The following is a 24549-nucleotide window of genomic DNA, read 5'->3' as shown; positions in this document are numbered from 1 at the left end:
AAGATTATGATTTGATTTGAGAAATAAGAAATAGCCACTGTTCCTGAGATCACACAGGTCTTAGTATTTCTTTCACTCCTACTTGTACAAGGATAGAACTTTTATAAAAACTGTTTTACAGATCCTCTGGGCTACATCTAGAGATCTGAAGTATTTTTATGGTGCTTATTAAAAATATTCTTTTGACAAATATAATTTTGTTTTTTCTGAATTGCTTGGATTGTCACCTTTCCATCTGTCTCAGAAAGTAGTATCTTCCTTTTGGAGTTTAATGTCATTCATTCTTTATACTTCTTTGTCTCTCCTTCATCATCTTCCTTGTCTTATACTTTTTTGACATAGGTGTTCCCCCAGAATTTTATTCCTAACCCTTTTTTCCTCTCTCCCTCTCCTTTTCTTCCCTTCCTCCTTTCTCTTCTCTTTCATCTCTTTTGTTTCTTTCCCTCTGCAGGTGATCTTAGCAATGACTAGGGTTTCAACTCTAAACCTTTATGCAGACAATTCTGAAATACTTGTCTTCATCCTTAGTTCCAACCCACATTCTGAATGCTTAACATCTTCCACAAAAATCCTATACCAGCAGCATTTAAACTGTTTTTGATAGACCCCTGCCAGAGACCTAAGACAGACCTTTGCCTTACAAAAATCACTTGGGGGGGGGGGGGCTCAGATAAGGTTGTGTAACATAAATTTGTGGTAAAGCCAGTAAAAAAATAGTTTTCCAAATTTCTTTGCCTTCAACAGTATGTTTGTAGGATCAAAGGCAGGACAACAGAGATTAAGATGGAGGGAAGCAAAAGAGAAAGGTGAATGTAGTCTCTGAACTTTGAGGACCTGTAGGACTTGGAATAGGTGAAGAGTAAGGTTTGATACTTAAGATGGAAAACCAGTGATCAGATCAGGAAATTTCAGAGTCCTTGAACCAGAATAATATGACTTTATGGTTAATGGCAAAATCAGGTTTATTGCCATCTTTTGGGGTGTTTGAGAATTGAGGGATTGAGCGTTGGGGTCATGGAAAATGAGTAAATTGAGGTACTGAGTAGTAAGGCTATTACAGAGATGGTATGGATGTTTAAATACCATTCCCACTCCTTTCTTTTTCCCGCTTTGGCCATCCAATTTCTCTCCTTCCTTCTTCACCCTCCCCCACCCCCCCAGCCCCCATGAGGGCATGAGTTGGGCAAGTGGAAGAGGCTGGATTGTATGGACCTCAGGAGAAGTTGGGGAGGCTGTTGGAAGGAATGGAAAAGGAAAAGATTTAAGGTGAAAGCAGGTTTGATGCTTGTGGAGCAGATATTCCATGTATTTGATTAGATTTGGAGATAGGAATGTTAAAGAGGATGGGGAATGGGTTTTGGATGATGACCTGTAGGATTTCAGAATCACAGGCTGGTGTAATGTATGGCCAGGTCTGTGTGTTATTAATTGGAAGGTACATTTTCACTTACCATTTAGACTAGAGGTCAGGCAAGAAGCAGGCATGGAGAAGATGCACAATATTAAGAAAAGTTCCCCCACCACCTTCCCCATAGTTTCTCATATTCTTTTTCCTCTGGAAGGAGTACTATTGTACTGCTCTGGAGATTGGAGAAGTTAGGAGAAATGTGCAGCCTCTTGAAAAGTGCTATAACTTTTCTCTACAAGGACCACCACAGATTAAGAGCCTATCTCACTTCTTCTGGACACTGGAGATGAGACAGGTAACCACACAGCCACAGAGAGAGACAGATACTTCCCAAGGTCTCAGAGGATTGTGCTAGTGAAGCAGGACTGCCAGGTACTGAAAAAAGGGTCAACTTAGCCACTTATGGGAGGCAGAGACTCTAGTAGGATGGTCAGTTGGTGATAAATTCTTTGTGACAACTTCAAAAATTAATGAGTAACTTTGCAAATGTTACTCAAGTTATCTGATAAAGGAAGAGGTTGCAAAGGTGTAGAAAAACAATGATCTCTTTTAACAGACTAGAGAGACAAATCATTTTATAAAAATTAAGTTCCTTAGACAATGAAAGGTGGGTAACAAAGACAAAATGAAACAATTCTAGTCCTTAAGACCCTTGTATTTGGAGTAGGCAACACAGATCCAAAGTATATTCAGATGAAGAATTTGGGATAAGAAGGAAGCTACTGGCAGATGGGAAAGCTTCATGTAGAAGCCCATGACTGATCTGAGCCTTGAAGAAAAGAAGGGAATTGCATTACAAAGAAAGGATAAAGAGCATTGATGGGAAAGAGAAGTGGGTGTTTTCTGTGTAAAGGAGATAGTAATGTAAAAGACTTCTGGAAGAACAGCATTTCCCCAAAGCATTTACTTGTGCTTTGGTAAAATCACATGGGTAGCTAGGAGGGGAAGGGGAATGGTTTGAAGTAGGGTAATTGTTGTCTTCAGCATTTGTCTTCCACAAGTTTGGAAGAGGAGTGAGATTTTGGAGAAAAGGTTCTGGCTTGTATTTTGAATTTGAATGACCGATTATATGTGCCTAAGTTCAGAATGTACAAAAGATGATAAATTAACACAGGAAGATTGATGATGTCAAGAAAATGTGGAGGGAGAAGAAGGTTCAGGACAGAGCTTAGGGTGTTTTACTCTATGCTGAGCTGGGATGATCATACAGAAGAGGAATGTTATAAAAACCTAAAAGAGAAAAGAGCATCCAGGAAGAGATTGGTAGTCCAAATGTCACATACTGCAAAGAGTTTTTAAAAAGATGAGAATTGAGGAAAAATTACATTAATTTTGTCAGTCTAGAAAGAACAATTTTTTAGTTGATTGATGAGATCAAAAGCCAGATTACAAGAAGAAAGTGAAATGAGAAGTAGTTGGAGACTAGTATTTTTTCCCTAGGAATTTGGATGAAAAGAAAAGGGGGGGGGCAAGAGAGAGGGGCACAGATAGGACAATGGCTTGAAAATACCCAAAGATTTTTTTTTTTAATAAGGAAAAGGGAGAAATGTATTCGTAGGCAACAGAGAAGGAACCAGGAATGGGGATAGATTGTGAAGGTAATTTCCTGAAAACTGGGAAGGGGTTATGAGGAAACTATCAACCAACCAAAAACCAAGCCATTTGAACAAAAAAAAAAAGTGTTACCCTGTCTCATGAATTTTTTAAAGTTTTTGCAAGGCATTGGGGTTAAAGTGGCTTGCCCAAGGCCACACAGCTAGGTAATTATGAAGTGTCTGAGGCCAGATGAACTCAGGTACTCCTGACTCCAGGGCTGGTGCTCTATCCACTACACCACCTAGCCACCCCATGTCTCATGAATTCTTGTGGCACTCTGAAGCTTTGGTGAAATTTTATCACTTTATGTTTTGATTCATACTTTTTTGGTAGTTTATCTTAAATAGGCTTCAGAGCTCCTATAACATATCACCTTCAATGTTCACTAAACATTTGTCAAATAACTTGAATGAGTTTTTTCAGGCATAAAATTCATAGCAGAAAAACCAAGTTTATATGGAATTGAGTCCATAAATATGATCTCCAAGTTACTGGTAGGGAACTTTGAACGTAGAAATGAAATCTTTACTTCGCTCTCTTTTCTATTTCTTTTAACTTTGATCACTCCAAAGGCCTAGATTAAAATGTTCTCTGTTTTAGGAAAATACATTAATTATTTCTCTAAGTGTTTCAAGACTTCATAAGCAACTAAAATTAAAAAAAAAATTAACTGAGTTGAAGAGTTGAAACCTAAAAGTAGTTCTCCTGACCAGGTAGTTTTAATCTTTCACCAAGATCAAGACTCCAAAATATGAATTTTGGTGCTTACTGTTCTCACATTAATTTTTTTCTAATTCTTTTTTTTTCCCCTTAGATGCTTGCTTTAAGTCACATAACGTCATCTCGCCCATTTATTATTCCAACAGACCTAGTAGAGGCAAACCACTTGTGTAATATGGACTCTAAAGCAAATATAGTACATGGTAAGATAGCTACCTTTTTTGTGCTTAGGATATGAAATTATATTTCACTTTATAAACTGGTTTATATGAAATCAGATTCAAGGCATCTTTTATGAAAGCAATTTTAAGCATTCCTTTACTCATTTCACTTAGTATACTTGTAAAGAATTGAGTAGGGTTGGTTTTCTTATAGAAACCAGTTTTATAACATTAGTCAATGGAAAATGCCCTGGATCTGGAGCACGAAGACCTGGGATCAAATCAAACATCACCTCTGAAAGCTTATTATCTGTGTGACCTTTGGTACAGGTACTTTCATTTTCCTCATCTGTAAAAGGGGGTTGGACTAGATGACCTTGAAAATCCCTTCTAGCTCTACATCTATTATCCATTGGTTATTCATTTTATGTAATAGCATAGTGCTTATTTTTTTCTTTTGAACACACTTTAATAATATGTAATATTAACTAGTGTGATTAAATTTTGGAGAAGGGCAAATACCACTCCAGTCTCTTTGCCAATAAATCCCCATGTTCATTAATGGAGTGCTGTGGTCCATTGGAGTGCTGTCCATGAAGAGTTGGACATAACAAATTAAATTTTATTTCTTTATCATTTCAGGTCTTTCAGTGTTAGAAATCTGTCTTCTTATAGCAATGAAACATTTAAATGACATTTATCAGGATGAACCTTTTAACTTTCAAATGGTCTATAATGGTAAGATATTGATAATTTTATAATGATTTGTCTGTTTTTATTATCCCAAACATACCCAATAATGTCATTTATTCTGATGCAGAATTCCAGAAGTTTATCCAAAGGAAGGCCCATTCAGTTTATAATTTTGAAAAACCTGTCGTTATGAAGGTAAGATTTCATTTTATGCAATTTTTTACAATTTTTTTCTCTTACATGATGTGTTCAAAAGATTTTTAGAGAAGAGAAAGAATGTTAAACTGCCTTGCAGATCTAATTTTCTTTTGTGGAGGTATGCTGCCCTCTACTGTCTAATTATAGGTATATACAGTCATGAAATTAGATGTTTAGTCAGTCCATTGATTCCTATGTCTCTTCATTTTTAATCCAAGACCAAGTTTTGTCGCTTCGAGCAACTAATTTAAGGAGCCAAGGATTTTAGGAAAGAAAATTCGTTCAGATGTACCATTTATATACTTGCAGTGTTCTAGGCTAGAAAGGACATATTAATCATCTACTTCCACCTCATCATGTTAGACTGATAGAACTGGAGTTCACAAAAGTTGTGACCCAGGATTTTAAGATTACCTACTCATGGGAAATGGGACCTATAGATATTAGATCTGATAGATTAGGTTGAAAGTTTTGGAGTTGTTTTGTTTCCCTCTGGGCCAACAATGTACTAGATCTCTGGGAGAATAGCAAAGCAAAAATGGCAGTTACAGATAAATTGAGTTTCAAACAAAGCCCTATGTGAGAGGGAGGCTCAAGGTAGCAGATGCTCTTAGGTTACTACCACCAAAAGTTTTTAGGTTAGGCCAGAAAGTAGAAAAGCACTGTTCTACAAAGTGTATGTACTCTCCAAACCTGCTAAGTTAAAGTTGAAAGAAGAGCAGGGGAATGGTATTAAGTTAGCATATTAGTGTAAGTAGAATCCTTTAGTATTGGCCTCTTTTTTTTTAGGCAGTGAACCAGTTCAATACCAGAATACTTATTTTTGCCACGCACCCCACAATGTTTTACAGGCTTAGATAGATTTTCCAGTCTATCTAAAGGTTATGTAATACAGTAGTTCTAAGAATAGAGAGCGTTAAGTAAGTTCAGCAACATTTGGGAGAGAGCATTGTATTTACACCCAGTGTCCTTAACCTTCTCAATTCTTCTCTGAGTAATATCTGAATCCTTCTGATTTTTCAAAAATTAATTGTTCTTTGGCATATTGTGTATGTATCTATATATGTATGTGTGTATCTTATGTGAATAAATTTGTCTTCTACAGTAATTTGTAAACTTATTGAGGTCAGAAACTTTAAAATATTTTGACTTTGTATCTCCAGAATGTCACACAGTGCTCACATATTAATAACTTCCCAATAAACTAACACAAAATATAGGATGAGTTCTAGGCTATCGAATTGTAAGAAATACAATCTTAAAATATTTTAATACAGATCAACCAATGTATCAAAATATGAAAGAGGGTATCTGAAACTCTTGAAGCAGAAGGCTGAAGTTGGCAGAAAGGAGAGGGAGTGGCTACCTTAAGCAGATAAACATGTACTTTTCTTGGTTCATTCCCTTCTCAATTCTCCCTAGCAGAGCTGGGGAGCTTGTCTGGAAAAGATTAAAAAAAACATCCCTTCCAGTCATCCACTCAATGAAATTATTCTTATGCTTAGGAACAATAGAACAGGCCTAGTAGCCCACCAATCTGTACTTCCTCTACTCCCCCAACCCCTCCTAGGAAAAAAACCAACAAAATTCCCTTTGACAGTTTTTAATCTATAGTTATAAATGAGATATTTTAGTAAATATAATTTGCTGAATAGTAATGACTGGTTAGTAATCCTTTCCTCTTTTATAAGAGCTAAGAAATTAGATTTTTATAATGCAGCTGTAAATCAGTACAAATTAGCAAGGAATCTCCTTAATTCTAGGCTTATTCTTGAATCAAGGTGTCAGGCAAATTGTTTTACCTGTCAAATGAAAAAAGATCAGTAGTCTGAGAATTAACTTTGATTTTATAGTTTAACTTGATATATTTCTCTCCCTTTAGGCATTTGAACACTTACAGCAACTAGAATTAGTAAAAGCAATGGAGAGAACATCAGTGAATACACAGAGAGAATACCAACTGGTGAAATTGCTTTTGGACAATAATCAAATTATGGATGCTCTACAAAAGTACCCCAACTGCCCTACAGATGTTAGGCAGTGGGCAGCATCTTCACTGAGTTGGTTGTGAATTTGAACAGCAGTTTCGGTATCTGAATAAGTCAAGTTATATTCCCTTTAAAGCAAAGAGGGTCCAGGGTTATAAAAGTTAACATTATTGAGAGGGTATTTTCTATAAGATGTGTTCTATACGTGATCTTTAGCAACTCCCTCCTTAAAATATAAACCATAATAGAAACTTGAGTTGTTCCTTAAATACTTAGGACAAGTTTATTGGTCATCTTTTTATGCATCTGACTTACTGAGCTGTTGAAACAATCTTGTATTTTGTTGTCAGTTGTGTATTTTTGTCATATTTGAAAGTTGGTAATTTTGTTTGGCTTGGTGCATCTTTATATGCATTTGAAGAATATGTTTTTAGCTAAAACATTAGAAAAGAATAAAACTTAATCATCTTATTCAGTCTTATACTGTCTTGGTTTTCTGGGTATTTACAGTTAGAGAGCTAAATCTTTAACCCACAACAGGATTTTTTTCCCCAGTGCTCCTATACATATTCAGAAGTCTGAGTGGATAGTACAGTTCTGCTGAGTTGCTTATAGTTATACCACAGAAGGAATAAGCATTTTTATAGTACCTGGGCCAAGTGCTTTTTATAAATAATCTGTCTTTGGATCTAAGGGCAGTTTCGGAAATGCAAAACTATCCATGTTCTGCTACTCTGTTTATCAGAATTTGAAGTGCTAATAAGGCTGGCCTGTTGAGTTCAAAAAACAATACTTTTTAACATGTTATGTAAATGAGAATAATAGAGTTGTCTGAAGTTAAATGAATAGCACTTAAGCCAACAGATGTCAGAAACAGAATTTTAGAATTTGAACCCACATTCTTCCTGACCTTTTAGTATATTGCATAGAGCTCCAAAAGGGCCTGGTAGAATATGTTAGATTTTGAATTTTACCAGATATACTCCTTTGCAACCCACACTCATTTTCTATACATTGAAAATATTTATTGGCAAAACATACTATTAGTTTTCTCTGTGTTCCTCTGAAATATGGTACAATAATTCATTTACACTTTAATGCACAATGTAATAGGATTCCTTTCTAGATTAAAAAATTAAAAATCAGCTCTCAAAGTCATCAATTTCAGCTAAGTACCTGTCTCAGGCATTGTTAAAAACTGATCTTACCCCTTTCCAACATCTCTACCCAATACCACAGAAAAAAAGGACTAATACTGAAAATATTGCTTTAGCTTTTTAGTTCACTGTAGTTCACTTTTCAGTATATGCTTTAATAATAAATTGATGAGCTATGAAGAAAATACACAATGGAAAAAACTATAGCAAGGCTGATTTAATAATACTACCTTGCGGGTTCAAATAGCTGACAATCAAAATATTTAATTTTTCATCCCTAGAAACCTTTAAGTTAGATAAAAGGGCTTTTCAACCAGAAATATTTATGTCCATGTGCCATCTGTTTTATTTTGCATTTATTCCTGCAGGAACATAATAAAGTTTAATAGTTAAATGGCAATTTAAGGTCTTTTGTAAAACCTGGCCTAATCTGCTTTCTTCCACTACTATCTCATAGTAGGGGATTAAAAGAAAAAAAAAGGTCCACATGGCCTGAATAGTGAATTGGACAATTTATGTGTCAGCATAGGTATTATATGCATGACAACTTAGTTCCTTTATTAAAAATCATAGCTATAATGCAGAAAAAATAGGTTTGTATTCCCATAATGTCCTCTGAGGTACATATAGCATACATGTAAGGTCAGTTCTTCTAGCTATCTCAGAATATCAAAAAAAAACCACACTCTATCCAGTAGTTACCCATATTTGAATTTCTTTCAATAGATTTCTTTAATCATCCTTTATACCACTTCTGTATAATTTCTCATGCAGCCTGCTCATAATCATTCTGTTTATCTCTATTGTGTTTCAGGTGAAAGCAGCATCAACTTTTTGAACACACTTCTATGACTTAATAGCTATACAATATCATCAGAAAGTTGAAAACAGGCCTTTGTTTCAGGGAGGGAGGCATTTGGAGTCATTAAAAACTTTACAGTTTCCAAAGTCAATCCAGCAATTTTGTTCCTCTTTGTTAAACTCTGATCTCACTATATCTTTTTGAAGTCTGTCCAAAAACATAGGTCTAATGAACATTGTTATGGAAGTTACTTCTCCAATTGCATACCATAGTAGGAACAATGGGCATTCTTCATTCACTTGCTTTTTCCCATGTGGGAAGCTCTGAAACTAATATTCTGAGTTTTGATGTCATCAGTATGATGTCACCTACAAACAGGAATATCTTTCTAAAAGACCTCACAATCGTAAAGGAAATCCCTGTTTGAATCGGTCACTTAAATTTCTAGGATATCAGCAAATGCCCTTGGTAAGCATATTTATTATCCCTATTTTATACCTCATTTGATATTAATGATAACATCACTGAAAAAATTTATCTGAAATTTGTATAGGGACTTGGAGTGGTTGATCAAAATATTGTCTTTAAGTCACTATACAAATATTTTGGTCAACCACTCCAACAGGTTTTGTTTTAAAATACTAAAAGAACATAGTTTGGGTGGTATTAAGGGCTACAAAGTATCAAGGTACCCAGAGGAGAGGAAGTTAGGAAAACTATGATTGTGAAAAAAGGTGAATGAGAGAACATCAGGGCTTCTGACCCATATGCCTCTTTTCTCATCTACATAAAACTTTCATGAGAATAATCTATACATGGACTAAGTGTCTTTGGAGGGTTTTAATAACTTATGCTTCAAAGCAGACTACATCTTTTCACCATAACATAATTGCCATGTAGAACACACAAGATCCTCCCTGTGCTTATTGCTGATAAAATAAAAGTGATTCAATAGAGGAAGGTAAAAGTAAAAGTTAACATCTTTTTTGCCCCTTATTTTTTTAATATTCTATGTATCTGTAAACTTATTTTAGAAGACATGAATAGAATGCTAGCGGTTGGCAATAATTTGTGAAAAGAGCAATAATATATTAATCAGCAGGCCTACATTTGGTAAAGAATCTCACTAGATAAGTGAGATCCTAGAAAAATCTCAGACTTTTGGGCATCTTGTTTCCTTTATCTGTAAAATGTCTGAATCTCTTCAAATTCTATCATTCTGTAACTTAATTTTCATTTCCCTTTAATGCTGAGGAGTTTCAGAGGGTGAAGAAAATCATCATTAAACAAAAGATAAGCAGCTTTTCTGTTAAATGAGGAGAACTTAATGCTAGGCCCTGCCCAGGTGTAAAACTCAAGAGTCTGTGAACAACTAAAAATATGGAGTAATGTTCTGTTGTTGAAATGGAACAAAGACAAAAACATTTTACATCTTAGTCTCACTGCCATAATTTCAAAAGTAAACTAGCTTATTAGGTATGGAACGTCTCTACACAAATAACTGTACTCCAGGCTTTGTGCATCTGAACTTAAAAGTCTTTCTGATCTATGCCAGGAAAAAAACCATGCCAACAGCTAAAAATACTACTTATGGGGGGGGGGGGATAGTAAATAGGGAAGACATGAAGAAAAGGCTATCTCTCCACTTATATCCCACCTCACCATCCCATTTGCCTCTATAAAATCTGAATATCCCAACATTTCTATGAAATAAAATGCCAAATAGGACTAAGCTGCTTCTAAGAAGCACATTCAGCTAATGGGAGGGGGGAAAAAACTGCATATGCAAATCATACAGTAATCACTTATTTTTTTATTTAACTTTGGGGGAAATGGCATGGGGATAGCATACATTTTATTTTTACAATATTTAACAATCACTTTTATCCAGGGTGGGGTTTTGTGGGGCTTTTTTTTTTTGTTATATACTTGCAAAAAATAGCAAGTACAAGTTTGACAGTAGTACAACAACCTGTGCCCAAAACACTGACAAGAAATACAGAGAGTAAAGCTCAAATAATTGCTTACCAATATTTTGAGAGGTAACAAATAGTGTATGGATTGAGACTGCATAAAAAACGTACTGCTGGTTGGATATCTGAGGTAAATGATGTTCAATCAAGGATGCTACTTGTATCATTTTGCCCATTAGTCAGTAAATAATTTTATGCATATTATACCAGATGTGTCTAAAAAGTAACTTACTAAAAAGGTTTTTAAAAAAAGAGGAAGTGGAAAAATCAGTGGTGAAATATTTTTGTTAAATAGTAATCAATTTATTCTAATCTCTTGGTTCAGGGCATATTTTCCCACCAATATTTTGGGATAAATTTAGAACTTAATTTTGTTGGGGTGGCAGGGGTAAGAAAAAGAGTGACTTTCTAAAAATTCCATTCATAATGAATTTTGTTTCTGAATTCCCAAAAAGTTAAGATAGTCCATTTCTTTCCTGATTTTTTTTTAAATGTCACCGTAAAGGATAGTGCAAATTCAAGGGATCAACAATTATGAGGCACAGTCTCTGTTCTGGAATTCATAAGGTACTTGTAATAAACGTTCAAATAGTAATCACACTTCACATGCTAAAAACTTCCTAGCATCTAAATACATACAAGAGCTGTGCAGGGCATTGACTTCCAGTAAAGCCAAACACTGGTTAATCCATGAGTCCTATGGCAGTTGGTCATACAGCAATCCTCTCTCGTAGATCTGGGCAAGGTAAAGAGTATAAGTTAGAGCAGCAAGTCTGACTTGGTATCAGAAAGGCAAAATACAAGATGAGCCATGAGGAGCACCATATACATGAGGAAAAAAGTTATCAGGGTCACAAAAAAACCCCACAACGAAGGTCATGATTTAAATTCTCTTCAATCTTTTTTTTTCACTATTCCTAGGCCAAGCTCAGACTTTGCTTCTGTTAGCTTGCCCACTTCTGCAATGATTGTAAACCAAACACAAAATGCCCTGCAAAACAAAGTCTTAACATGACTAGGAATCAGGACAGGTCACTGAAGCATTCTTACTTCACTAGTTATAAAAGTATTTTACTACCAACAGTTTTCAAAAGGATACAAGTCATAAAATTGGCTAACTACAGTTAAGTACAATATCCAGGAGATCTAAAAACAGGGTTCATTTCTTTTCTATCATGAAGAGAAAAACATTTTTGCTAATGAGTTTTATAAAATTCACCTCTAGTGCTCACATAAGCCAAACATTCATAATACCCCTTGGTTTCATGTTTTTTTAAAATTGTGTGTGGTTTTTGTTTTTTTTAAAAAATAGGGCTAAATGGTGAAAACAAGTAGAAATAAATCTTTAAAAGGTGGAAAAAGTTCCATCATGTATTCAAATTTCCTCAACAGGGTTCCCTTCTTGATTTGTGTCAGAACATGGAAGCAAAACAAAATTCAAATCAAGAAATCAGGAGGGAGCCCAAGCAGTTTGCTTTGCTAAAACAAATAAAGCAGATGCATTCAACATTGAAATGAGCAGTTTATGGCTACAATGAAACCCAAGTGATGAGAGGGACAAACAGCAAACAGAATGTTTCTGGATGGGATGTTAAATATGAACATTGCTATTACCCTTCTTCCCCTCCCTGCTTAGAGTATGTTGACCTAAGTCTCATAAATAATTAATTTATTATTGTTCCCAGAGATTAAGTGCATATCTAATGTAAAATGAACTGTACTGTGTGGTCTTAATCATCTGAATATAACATTCACAGTGAGCTCCTGATAGTGACATTTAAAAAAACTCCTTTACAAAATTAATTCATGATTTTAAAAAGGCCTGACAAAATTATACCACATAATACTGGCTAGCACTGGTCAATAATCTAGAGTTTTTTTGAAACATTTGAATTTGGCCTGTATAAGCTGAAGGGAGGACCCAGTCATTTTCCTATGAAAAGCACTTTGGCACCTATTTCTATCAATCCTAGTTTGTTTAGAGCAAAAAGTAAGCCATGGATTATTTTAAATTAATCTTGGAATTATTTTTGAAAATGATCTGAATATTGTCATATTTTGTTTTTTTTCTAGGCCGTGCTATGTACATCAATAATGGTTACCTCTAAATTCATTGCATATTTATTTGAAGTTATAAGTTTAACTTGTTATCCCTGATTTTTTTAGCAGTAATATCTGAAATCTGTGTCTAAAATATATCTTAGTCTAGGATAATCTTTTACATATCACAGACATCAAATATTACTCTGACAAGATGGCACCAAGCAAAAGTGTACCTAGTGAAAAGTCTCAAAGCAGAGAGTGAGGAATTCGGGGTAATGAAGCTTCCTGAGGTGATCCTTGAAACAGTGATACAGAATGCACTGCATACTGTTGGATGAAAGAAAATACACTAAGACTGTACATACATAAATAGGGAAAAGTCTATTTAAAAAAATTAATAAGAAACCTAAGAGCTTTCCAGTGTCACAGCTCACTTAAAAAACACTTTAAAAAAATCATGCTTTACATTTTCAAATATTCCTCAGACACAGCAAACCTAAATAGTACTTAAGTAAAATAAGTATATGTATTATTTGGGGAATTGGAGGTAAGATGAAGCTTTTAAAGTAAAAACAAGGAGAAGGGGATGGGAGGTGGGGAAATGATATTAAGGTTTTTGTTTCAAAAAACAGCACTTTTTAAAAAACATGAGCTAGCACAAGAAAAGGCTTACAACACTGCTTCAGGAATGACCACTTCCTGTCGGCACAAAGAGGAGCTTACCCTTTTGTTTTTTAAATAACACAGTGAATTTGTAATACGTCTTTACAAAAAATGGATTGGTTTATTATTCCAATTTTGTTAGTGTTTTCAATCATAATTTAGCAACCGTGGAACTGAGGTATACCTTGTTGAGGGAGGTTAAAGTAATGCTTGGAAGCCTCTTTACTGTATCTCACTCTGAAGACTGTTTATGTACACAGAACAGCAGCACACTAAACATTCACAAGCTGTGTCATATTGGCATTACAATAGTCATTGATATAAACACAACAGCAAATGCAATAAAAACAAGTTACCCTTTTTAAAATCTGAAATGAAAAGTTTTTGATTTAAAAAAAATAGCAGTAGTTCATTTAAGGAATTAGTGTCTTCTGACAGACATTAAGAAATTTGATGTCAGTTTTTAAATGCTTGATTAGGCAGGTCCATATGATCCATAGAGGGCCACATTCTTCATTTACATCTGAAAAGTTTCTTGATTGATAGTTTGCCTCTTCTCTTGGTCATATGTCCTTCAAGTCTATGTAGGGAATGCAGTAGGTCTTTTTGAATCCACATTTTTAAAAGAGGGACTCCTTACCACCATTCCCAAAAGACTCACCACTCTGTTTTGCACAGAAAACATTTTAAACTGTAAGCAGTCTCATTAGCTTAGCAGCTCCATTTCTGAGTCCTGGTTCTCAGTGTGAAAAACCAATGTAATTATCATAGACTGGATTCTTTGGGAGGAAAGTCAACATTTGTCACCATAGTGACCACAGTCACAATGTCCTCTGTTGTGATAATATTTGTTAGTCTTTGCATTTGAATAATCCTTTCTCCTACACAGCCAGCTGATAACCTGGCTTCTGCATCATGATCCCAACATTCTTCTATTGTTTCACAGAGCATTGCCATTCCCTTAAAAGAAAGAAAAAAGATTCAATATGTCATTTTTCTAATCTCAAAATAATCCAAGATTTGACTTGTCAATCAATGCATTTTATTGAGTCCATATAACATAATTGCCACCAAATATTTATACCACCTGCTGAACCAAATGATCAGGAACAGTTTAACTATCAAAGCTGACCAGTGAGGGAGACATCAAGAGCAAAGAAATTCCCCTCATTCATCCAGATCCAGAGTATGAGAATGAGGCCCTTAGACTGCTAGACATAAAGAGATGGCTGACCATTTACCCCTCTACACCCAAGGTAAAAACCTCATTTGCAAGGGAATTTTAAGGATGTTTTGACGTAGTCCCCTACCTCCCAAATACAATACTGTACAAAAATCATGAAAGAAACTCATTTTTTTCCCTCTTCTAAAGGGACTGACAAAATCAGTGTCATAGTATTAAGCTGTTATACTTTCTAAAGGTCCATTCCAGCTACTTGGTTGCCAGATCTCCATTACCAATGATATGGTATGGGAATCGCTGTTAGAAAATAGCCTTTTCTCTGAAGTGTTCACAAATAAAAGTCTTGAGAAAAATGATTTTATTGAAATTTCAAGTCAATTTCACTTCAGAAACTTACAGCATGTTTCTGCCAACACTCCCTTAAAATAGGTCTCTTTTTTTTATGCACGACAACTTCCTGCATATCTTCAAGAGATGGATGCTGGCCAATTTCCTCTTCAAATGGCAACATGTACTCATCCACGGGACCTGAAATTTTTAAAATAAGGTTATTTTAAGTCACGCTGACTTCCATAAAAAAATAGTATAAACTTTTAACACATTCTGTATCATCCTTTTAACTGTTACAAGGCACTCCTTCAGTGACAAGAGATAATTACATGAAAAGTGGGCAAACAACTAGGTCTTTTTCAAAAGGATAGTAACATCAGTAAACAGAATGAAATGTCTATTATACACATTAGGCATCTATTATGTATATTAGATGCTGAGAGAGACAGAAAGGTTAAATTAAGATGATGTCCCTGAATAGAGCTCAGTCTCTTAGAGCTCAGCATCTAGTAGGAGACATAGTTAATTTATACTTCAAAGATCTGTAACTTCATCAATCCATCACCAGAACACTACTTAAAACACTTCTAGGTTGGTAGAATGATGAATGTTTTTGCTCCACAGGAATAGCCTTTGTTGAATTCACGGTCACTTCAACACTATGAGGAGACATCAAGCTAGGATTTTAACAAAGAGCCTAGATAACTAAATTACAAGGTAAATTATGTAATTAAATGCATTTGAACACTGCAAATAAAGTGTTATATGAAGTAAAGACAAAGGAAATAAAAGCCAAGAAGGCTTGATAAAGGGAATAGTATTTTAATTATGCTTTAAAGCAGGGGGCAGCATTAACTCTGGGTCTGTGATTGTTTTTTAATATTTTGATACATACATTTTAATATTATTTTCTTTTGTAATCTAATGTGCTTTATTTTAAAGCATTAAATATTCTAATAAGAGAGTTCCGAGACTTCACCATACTTCCATGAACCATGAACAAAGAAGTTCATGACAAAAAAAAAAAGGTTAAGAATCCCTTTTTAAAAGGATAAATAGGAATATGTGAAATACAAGAAGAAAAGGAAATTCAAGGCATAGGGAGGAGCATTAGCAAGAGCACAGAGACAGGGAAATCTAGGGTATGCATAAGTGACTTATAAAATAAGAAAAACTAAGGGAAGCCTAAAAGTGTAAGTTGATTGTGGTGGGCCTTGAAAGTTAGGTAAAGACTATAAACCTAATTTAAGAGTATGAAGTACATAAGTTATTTTGAGTAGTGGGGTGACATTACTACATCTGTGCATAATGAAATGTAATACTAAATTGTTTGGAATATGAAAAGAGTAGAGATGAAAAGAACCTTAGAAGGTTACTATAGTGGTCCAGATGGATGGCATGCACTAGAGTGGTAGTAGTATGAATAGAGTAGTGTGAATAGAGAGGTAGTAGTGTGAATGTTAGGTAGAATCATCAGGTTTTGGTCAAATAAAATTTTAAAAATTAGGAATTACTTTCCTTCTCTCTGCATTTGACCTAAGGACAATCTAATCAGTTAACTAATTAAAACTTCAACTGAATATCTATGCAACTAACACCAAGACAGCAATGTTTCTGGCATGAAAGAATCTGGACTAAAATTAGCACTGCCCACTGCAGCATTAGACAGACTATTCTAGCTTTACACCTCTACTTACTTCTTAGCCCTCACATAAAACTTACAAGAGTGTCAAATACATATATCCATACATACATACACAAGCATATTCAAAAGCCACCGAAATTACATCTTTCAGGCTGCTTATTAAAAAAAAACCAAATATTTTTGGCCACTTTTTAACCAATCAGAAACATTCAATGTTAATCCTACATTAAGTACTTTGAAACAAACAATCATTCACTTCTGTATCACTATGTGCTAGGATCATGAAATATAGTGATAATGAGCAAACTTAGTAACCAAAAACACACACAAATATTTGGACATGCTTCTCATTTGAGAACTTTAAACAAATATATGCAAGGATAATATAATTACAGAATCTTATGTGATAAAAGGAATTTGAAAAATCATCTAGTTCTAATTCTGAGCAGTACTATTATGATTTTAGGAAAGACCTGTCTGAGCCTCAGTTTGTTTATAGATAAGGCTGCTTCCAGTTCTAAAGTCCATGAAATCACTTCACCACTGAGTCCATTTCCTTGATTATATATGCCTCATCCTACAGTACATTAAAAATCAAAGTTATTACTATTAGCCCAACCTTGTTACACTAGTGGAAGGCTTCCAAAATATCGTTGTCAGCCATCCAACTTCTATGTGAACTTAATCATGTCCAGTCAGAGGGAGTTAAGTACCTGTCAATGCAGTCTACTCTGTTGTATGGCATTTCTGTTATGGAATTTTTCCTTATAATTACCTGAAATTTGCTTCCCCATATTTTCCACTCATTGGCCTATTTCTGATCTCTGGAGCTATACTGAGTAAGTTTATTTTATAATGAGTCTTTAAATATAAACTTACTTCCTCTCTTAATTTTCCTTGTTGCAGGATAACACTTCTAGTTCCCTCAACTTTTCCTCAAAGGAGATGTTCTCTTCACCTTTTCCAGAGTATCTGCCATCTTCATCACATTCCTCTTTGAATGCTCTCTATTTAATATGTCAATGTCCCATATCTAGAATTGATGTTAATACCTCAAAGATAAAATAATACTTCAAACCTTTTAATTTAAATTTTAAAAAAAGAATTTATTAGTACTTTATTATTTGCACTTATGTGCAAATCACTGAGCTAAAATCTGAGGAGCTGAGTAAAAAAAGTAGGCCACTATCTGCTCTCAAACAGTTCACATTCTAATAGTGTAGATAACAAGTTAGATATGGTAGATCTGGTAGAACAGCAAAAAAGAACAGTAATACATTTTATCAAATGTCATTTCTACACAATCACATTCATTTCTTTTGTGAGCCATTTGGCTTTGTCAAAGACTTTGAAAGTTTCTTTCTTTTCAGGGTCTTGAGTTCCTGTGGCTTCTGTGCAGGCAAGGGAAAGCACACATATTAGTAGGGTAAGATTGAATCTCAATGAATGGCTAGAATAAGTACCAGTCATCCAGAGATAATTTCTCTTGGGGTTCTTGGGCTTATCTGCCAGAGTTTGGCATTTGGAAAACTAATGGCTTAAAGTGGAGCCAGTTATCTAGGACACTATTATTCCCAAGGTTCTTTGATTTAGGGTCCTGAGCTATTTGAGGATTTTGAGAAGAGGTGGTAGTTAAAATAGTAGCAGTCGTCTGACTTGCCTAGCATATACCCTTCATGTCTCAGAGGACCTTTCTGTTGCAACTCCTGGACTTGCCTGATAGCTGGCAGTAACTGGTAGGGATGGTCTAGCTCTTGCTTCATAGTAGTCACTTCCCTGAATTATGGCTGTAGGGTCTGGCCTACAGAACCAGTGGCCTAAGGGTGGTCTTGCCACTCCCAAGGTTATACCACTTCTCTGCTCAATCACAGCAGTTGGATGGTCACCAGCTTAGTACTAGAGGTGATAAGGAAAGAGCACTTTCTCCAAAATAATTTCTCCCCTCAGTAATGGTTTTGGGGGCTAAGCTAAGTGCAATAGGTCTCTCAATTTGAGCACCATATTTTCATTATTGTTTCTTAGAATTATATTTTTAAAAAAAGATATCAAGGATCTTCTTATAGGAACTTTAAAAATCAAGCAAATTTGGGGAATTCTTGTCAGCTTACACTCAGGCTAAGTTTACAGCTGACTGGGAAATAAAACGGATTTTCTCTATTTGCATAGCTATTTTCCCATACTAAAAGATTTAGTGTGGACAATACTATCATGTCTATTAAAATGTATTAATAGTGGTTGGGGAAAAGCAGATATTCTGAGAAAGCAATGGAGGTAAGTTTGTGATTTAAGACAATGCAGATGGTAATCCATCCAGGCCTGTCCAGCCAAAGTGACTCTTAAATGTCTTCCTGAACGTTAGTCCCAGGGTCTACTCCATGGCTTTTCTTACTCTCTCTTCACACTAGATAGTGATCATCTTTCAATCTCACCAAGTGACCAGCCTACTTTCTCTGTAATACAATTTTATAATAACCTCCTTTTTTAAACTGTTCTTGGAAATTCCTCACTGATTCTGTGTTGCAGATTGCTTTCCCATTCCATGTGCTTTACCAATTCCCCTCAGAGTGATACTCACCTTTAATTCTTTGAAGGCAATCATGTTGAAAGTCCCATTTCCATATAATACACAGGTAGAATGTTATTATTTTTAAAATAGGTATTTGCAGTTATGGAAGCTAGGAGACAGTAACAGATAAGAAGCTAAGCACTCACTCTGCTGCACTAAGCTCTTGAGGATAACAAATAGCAAAGTTAAAAAGTTCCTGCTTTCAAGAAGCTCACATTCTAATAGGAAAGACAAGAGAAGATTCACCTGCAAGTCAGATAGCAAATTCCATGGTCCTTAGGTTAAAGCAGCAAAGCAGATGGTAATACTTCTTTAATGCCATTTTCATTGATAAAATCCTATCAGTTTCTGATGCTGAACCTTTTAATACTGTCAAAGACTTGTATGACAAGAATCTTTTTTATGCATCTTCAAAGACATGACTAAAAGGAGCAGTTGCCAAGCTGAATCTCTACCAGGGTTGCTTCCCAAGCTTATGCTAAGGGAGAAGTATCATTCCTAAGACTCCTACATTGAAGGTCCTGAGCTGTCTCTTCCTCTTGGGCAATTCTGGGCCCAGTTCACTGTCCATTTGGATTTTTTTTAATCACAGATTTACATACCATTGGCAGTGGCAAATACTTTCAATGAGTATACATTCATCTCATTTTATGCCTCACCTTATGTTTATTATTAGATATTATTAGAAAGTCATTGGAATATCAAGAGAATTGATGAGAAATGCAAATGGTCTAACTGTATCAAATCTAAAACTATATATATCACAGCAGTCACAACTGACTGCCTGGTACTGTATAAGAGAAATGGATCAATGGATTAGATTAGGTACAAAAGAAACAGTAGTAAATCACTATAGTAATCTACTGTTTGATAAACCCAAAAATTCCAGCTTCTAGGAGAAGAACTCACTATTTGACAAAAACTGCTGGGAAAACTAGGAAATAATATGGCAGAAAAAAAAGGCATTAGAACAATTATCTCACATCCTATACCAAGATAAGCTTGAAATGGACATAGGATTTATGCATAAAAGGTGATACTCATAGACCATTTAAGAGAACAAGAAATACTCTATCTGTTGGATCTATGGAGAGAAGAAAAGTTTATTAACAAACAAGAGATAGAGAACATTATAAAATGCAAAAGGAATGATTTCTACTACATTAAATTAAAAAGGTTTTGCACAAATAAAACCAATGTAGCCAAGATTAGAAGGAAAGCTAAAAGCTGGGAAACAATTTTTGCAGCTAGTGTTTCTGATAAAGGACTCATTTCTAAAATATATAGAGAACTGAAATTTATAAGATTATAAAGTCATTCTCCAACTGAAAAGCAGTCAGAGGATATGAATAGGCAGTTTTCAGATGAAGAAATCAAAAACTATTTATAGTCATGAAAAAATGATCCAAATCTTTATTGAATAGAGAAATTCAAATTGAAGCAACTCTGAGGTACCATCTCACACCTATCAGATTCGCTAAGATGACAAATAAGGAAAATGATCAAAGTTTGGAGAGGATGTGGGAAAAATGTTGGTGGAGCTGTGAACTGATTCAGCCATTCTGATGAGAAATTTAGAACTATGCCCAAAGGCAATAAAACTGCACACCCTTTGATCCAACAATATCTGTATTAGGTCTATATACCAAAGGTAATAAAAAAACTGGAAAAAATCTCACTTTTTAAAAAATATTTATAGCAGCTCTTTTGTAGTGGCAAAGAACTGGGAATTGAGGGAATGTCTACCAACTGTGGAATAATTGAACAGGCTATGGTACATGAATGTTATGGAGTGCTATTTTTCTGTAAGAAATCATGAGTGGTTGGACTTTGGAGAAGCATGAAAAGACTTGCATGAGCTGATACTGAGTAAATGAAGCAGAATCAAGAGAACATTGTACACATTAACAATAACATTGTGAGATGATCCACTAAGATGTATGCAGCTTTTCTCAGTTCAGAGATCAAGGACAATCCTGAGAGACAATGACATCCACATCTTTTGTGTTTTCCCTTTCATTCTCATGGTTTTTTTTTCCTTTCCCCTTAGCTCTAATTCCTCTTTCACATCATGACTAAACATGGAAGTATGTTGTACATGATCGTACATGTACAACTTTTACAAGTACTACTTTGGGGAGAGGGGAAGGAAGGAGGATAACGGAAATCTTGTAAACTGTCAAGGAGTCAAATGTTTTTTCATAATCAATAAATATGATAAGCACAATGGAATCTTATATCCCCTTAGTCAACTGTGATATGGTACAGATGCAGTCCATCACTGAACACAATTTGGATGGAGGTTCTCAACATTGTACAGGAGGCAGCAACAAAAAATATCCCAAAGAAAAAGATGAAGAAAGCAAAATGGCTGTTTGATGAAGTTTTACAAATAACTGAGGAAAGAAGGAGAAGGAAAAAAAGAAAGGGGAAGATACACTCAACTGAATGTATGGAATTCGAGAGTCTAGAAAGGAGAAATAAATAGGTTTTCTTAAATGAATCATTTAAATCTTAAATTTGCTCATCTTAAATGAGCAATGCAGAGACACAGGAGGATAGGAAAGAAAAGAGGGCTCTTCAAGAAAATCAAGAGGATATCAAGGGGATATGAGGTTCTACAGTCTCTGAAGTCACAAAGAGTCAGATACAACTAAACAACTGAACAATAATTTGTCGATTACTAAAAAAACTGCATACCCTTTGATACAGCAATATCACTACTAGTTCTATATCCCAAAGAGATCACAAAAGGATAAAAAATCCATATGAACAAAAACATTCAGAGCAGCTCTTTTTCTGGTGGCAAAGAAGTGGAAATTGAGGTCATGTCCATCAAAGTGGGGAATGGATAGAATGGCTAAACAAACTGTGGAATATGAATGGGATGGACCACAATTGTTCTATAAGAAATCAGGAGGGACAGGACTTCAGAAAAGTCTGTGAAGACTTGCATGAACTGATGGTGAGTGAAATGAGCAGAACCAGAAGAACATTTTATACACACTAACAACAACATTGTATGATGATCAACTATGGTGAACTTGTCCATTTCAGTAGTACAATAATAAAAGACAATTCTAAAAACTCGTGATGGAAAATTTCATCCGTATTTAGAGATAGAACCATGGGGTTTAAATGCAGATCAAAGCTTACTATCTTCAATTTTTAAAGGTTGTCTTATGTCTTTTTTTCTCTCTAATGTTTTTTCAAATGGATTTGATTCTTCTTTCAAAATATGATTAATATGGATCTATGTTTAGGTTAATTACAAATGTAGAGCATATATTAGATACTTTCTGGCAGGGAAAAGGGGAGGGGAAAGAAGGGAGGGAAAAAAATGTAAAATTCAAAACTTTGCCAAAAAAATAACTGGTGAGAACAACTGTTGCATTTTGCTGGAAAACAAATAAAAATCTTAAATTTTTTTCATGCTTTTGGTAATGTCCCCTCCTTTAACTTCCTTTAGAAAGCATGTAAATTGGTCCCTTAATACCTTCATGTTTATATAATCACCAGTTTAGGTAGCTTCTTAATCCATTTTAGCTGCTCTTCACTGGTTCTCTTAAGTACTATTCCTACTTCTTCTGTAATAATCAGAGGTTGACATTAGAGTCCAAGTATAGTAGTTCCACTAGTCCTAACAGAGAAAAGGGTTTAGTATAATAGTCTTTGTAAATCTTTTCCTTTTTTCTGATCTATATAATCCGCCTACCATTTTTATTCTTCCATTCCCTTGGAATTACTTTAATTAGTTGGATATTTTACCATTTTTTTACACTGGTTTTTTATCCTCAATTGCTTGTTCATAATCACTTGCTTCATGAGATTTTATAGGCAAATTTATATTTTCATCCAGTGTCACTTTTGGGAACTCTCTCTCTCTCCCTTTGGTTAAGTCAAATCTTTACAATAGCATTTTCTAGATCCTTTTGGTTTCCTTACTGTAGTAATAAATTTACAATGATCTTATGGATAAATTATTATAATGTTTTCAATGTTATAATCTTTGTTTTTTATTTTCAATAGTTTGAGAAATTCAAAGTTAAATACTTCTAACTTTATGCCATTTTTGGTTATCTTTATTCTTTGTAACTTATAAATTCCTCTCTTATCCCTGACAAGTCAATGATCTGAGTGTGCACAAAGAGTGGATTTAAGGTTACAAATTATATTTTTTCCTTTTTTTGTTTAATTGTAACAAATTTCATTATTTATGACGATTTATTATTTGGTGCTTACAATTTTTTTCAACTGTTTATCATATAGACACATAAAAATTCCCTGTGATCTACAAGCCTACACACACATGCACATATATGTATTTGTGTTTATATTTATGTTTCAGGCATGGTGGTGCATGCCTATAATCCCTGCTCCTGAACTCTAAATAACAATGTGCTAGTTGACGGGATATCCACATTATGACTAGTATCCATCCATTTCTCATCATTCTCACATTTTCCTTTGTACTGAAGTTACCGAACAGCAATGTGTTTGTCAATCAGACTGAGTGGATCTTAGAGTGCTATACAGAATTTCTCTACCACTTAGTACTCCATAACCATATTAGTATATAAGCTGTAATTATTTTATTACTATGAAATAAATAGACCAATTATAACTTTCAGTTCCATTTAAAGTGGTCTATAATAAAACTCATTTCTACAAACTCCTGTCTTTACTTTCCAATGAGTACCTATGAGTCTTCATTCTTTTAACTAAAACTTCTTTTTTCCCCTCTGCTTTCAGTTATATAAAGAATACTGATACTGATGTTTCTGCTCCTCCATCAATATCTACCTATTTGACAAGAGACAAGGTTTTCACATTTAGCATGCTTAAAAAGTGCAAATTAAAGTTTGTTGATGTTGCAAAAAACTAGTGATTTTTCAGAACCCTCTGTTTTAATTATTCTAATGTTATCATTGCAAAAGCAAAATGAGAGGCATTTTCTTTTTCTTTTTTTTTATAGGTTGTCACATCTATAACAGTTTAATCACCAGGTGTCCAATCTCCTTCCACTCCATAAAGAAGCACCATAAGAGCCCATTTAAGTTATATATTTATGCAGCTGAAACACCAGGAAAATATTTAAAATGGGGGTGAGCAAAAAAAAATGTTAAAATAGTTTTAGAAAATACTTCAACTAAAAAGATATTTAAAATGGAAGTGTGAAAAAAATCATTAAAATAGTTTTTAAAAGTATTTCAAAGTACAGGAAAAATAAAGTGAACAATACAACTGCTAGTTTGGATTCTTTAACCCACACTAACCTTTTCTTATTGGTTAGGTTTGAAGAGGCATTTGCTTACAGACATTTAGAAGGATAAGATTTCTGTGAATTTTATGATATCTGGATCTGAGTAGATTTAAATCTCAGCATGATGACATGTTCAACTTAACTAAGTATACTTAGGGAA

The 24549-nt window shown here is 34.6% G+C and overlaps 2 protein-coding genes across 9 annotated transcripts in view; one reads left to right on the top strand and one right to left on the bottom strand.

The window, feature by feature from the left end:
* Positions 1-14022, top strand: part of ORC4 (origin recognition complex subunit 4) — a 103780-nt gene extending 89758 nt beyond the window's left edge. For 5 of the 8 annotated variants that reach the window (XM_074215129.1, XM_074215130.1, XM_074215126.1 and 2 more), the window contains 4 exons: positions 3819-3927; positions 4528-4623; positions 4706-4773; positions 6659-7235. In XM_074215129.1, the coding sequence (XP_074071230.1) occupies positions 3819-3927; positions 4528-4623; positions 4706-4773; positions 6659-6847 (462 nt within the window). In that variant the 3' untranslated portion in view covers positions 6848-7235. Of the gene's footprint in view, positions 1-3818; positions 3928-4099; positions 4216-4527; positions 4624-4705; positions 4774-6658; positions 7236-8735 lie in introns of those variants that run through there. The other 3 variants (XM_074215127.1, XM_074215131.1, XM_074215132.1) reach the window with 3 other exon arrangements.
* Positions 13504-24549, bottom strand: part of ACVR2A (activin A receptor type 2A) — a 164726-nt gene continuing 153680 nt past the window's right edge. The window contains exons 10-11 of the mRNA XM_074215125.1: positions 14983-15113; positions 13504-14362 (exon numbers count right to left, since the gene is read on the bottom strand). Coding sequence (XP_074071226.1) covers positions 14168-14362; positions 14983-15113 — 326 coding nt within the window. The 3' untranslated portion in view covers positions 13504-14167. The remainder of the gene's footprint in view (positions 14363-14982; positions 15114-24549) is intronic.

The sequence above is a fragment of the Macrotis lagotis genome, chromosome 1 (assembly GCF_037893015.1).
Source record: "Macrotis lagotis isolate mMagLag1 chromosome 1, bilby.v1.9.chrom.fasta, whole genome shotgun sequence".
NCBI classification, from domain to species: Eukaryota; Metazoa; Chordata; class Mammalia; order Peramelemorphia; family Peramelidae; genus Macrotis; species Macrotis lagotis.
This window is presented reverse-complemented; position numbering and strand designations above follow the sequence as displayed.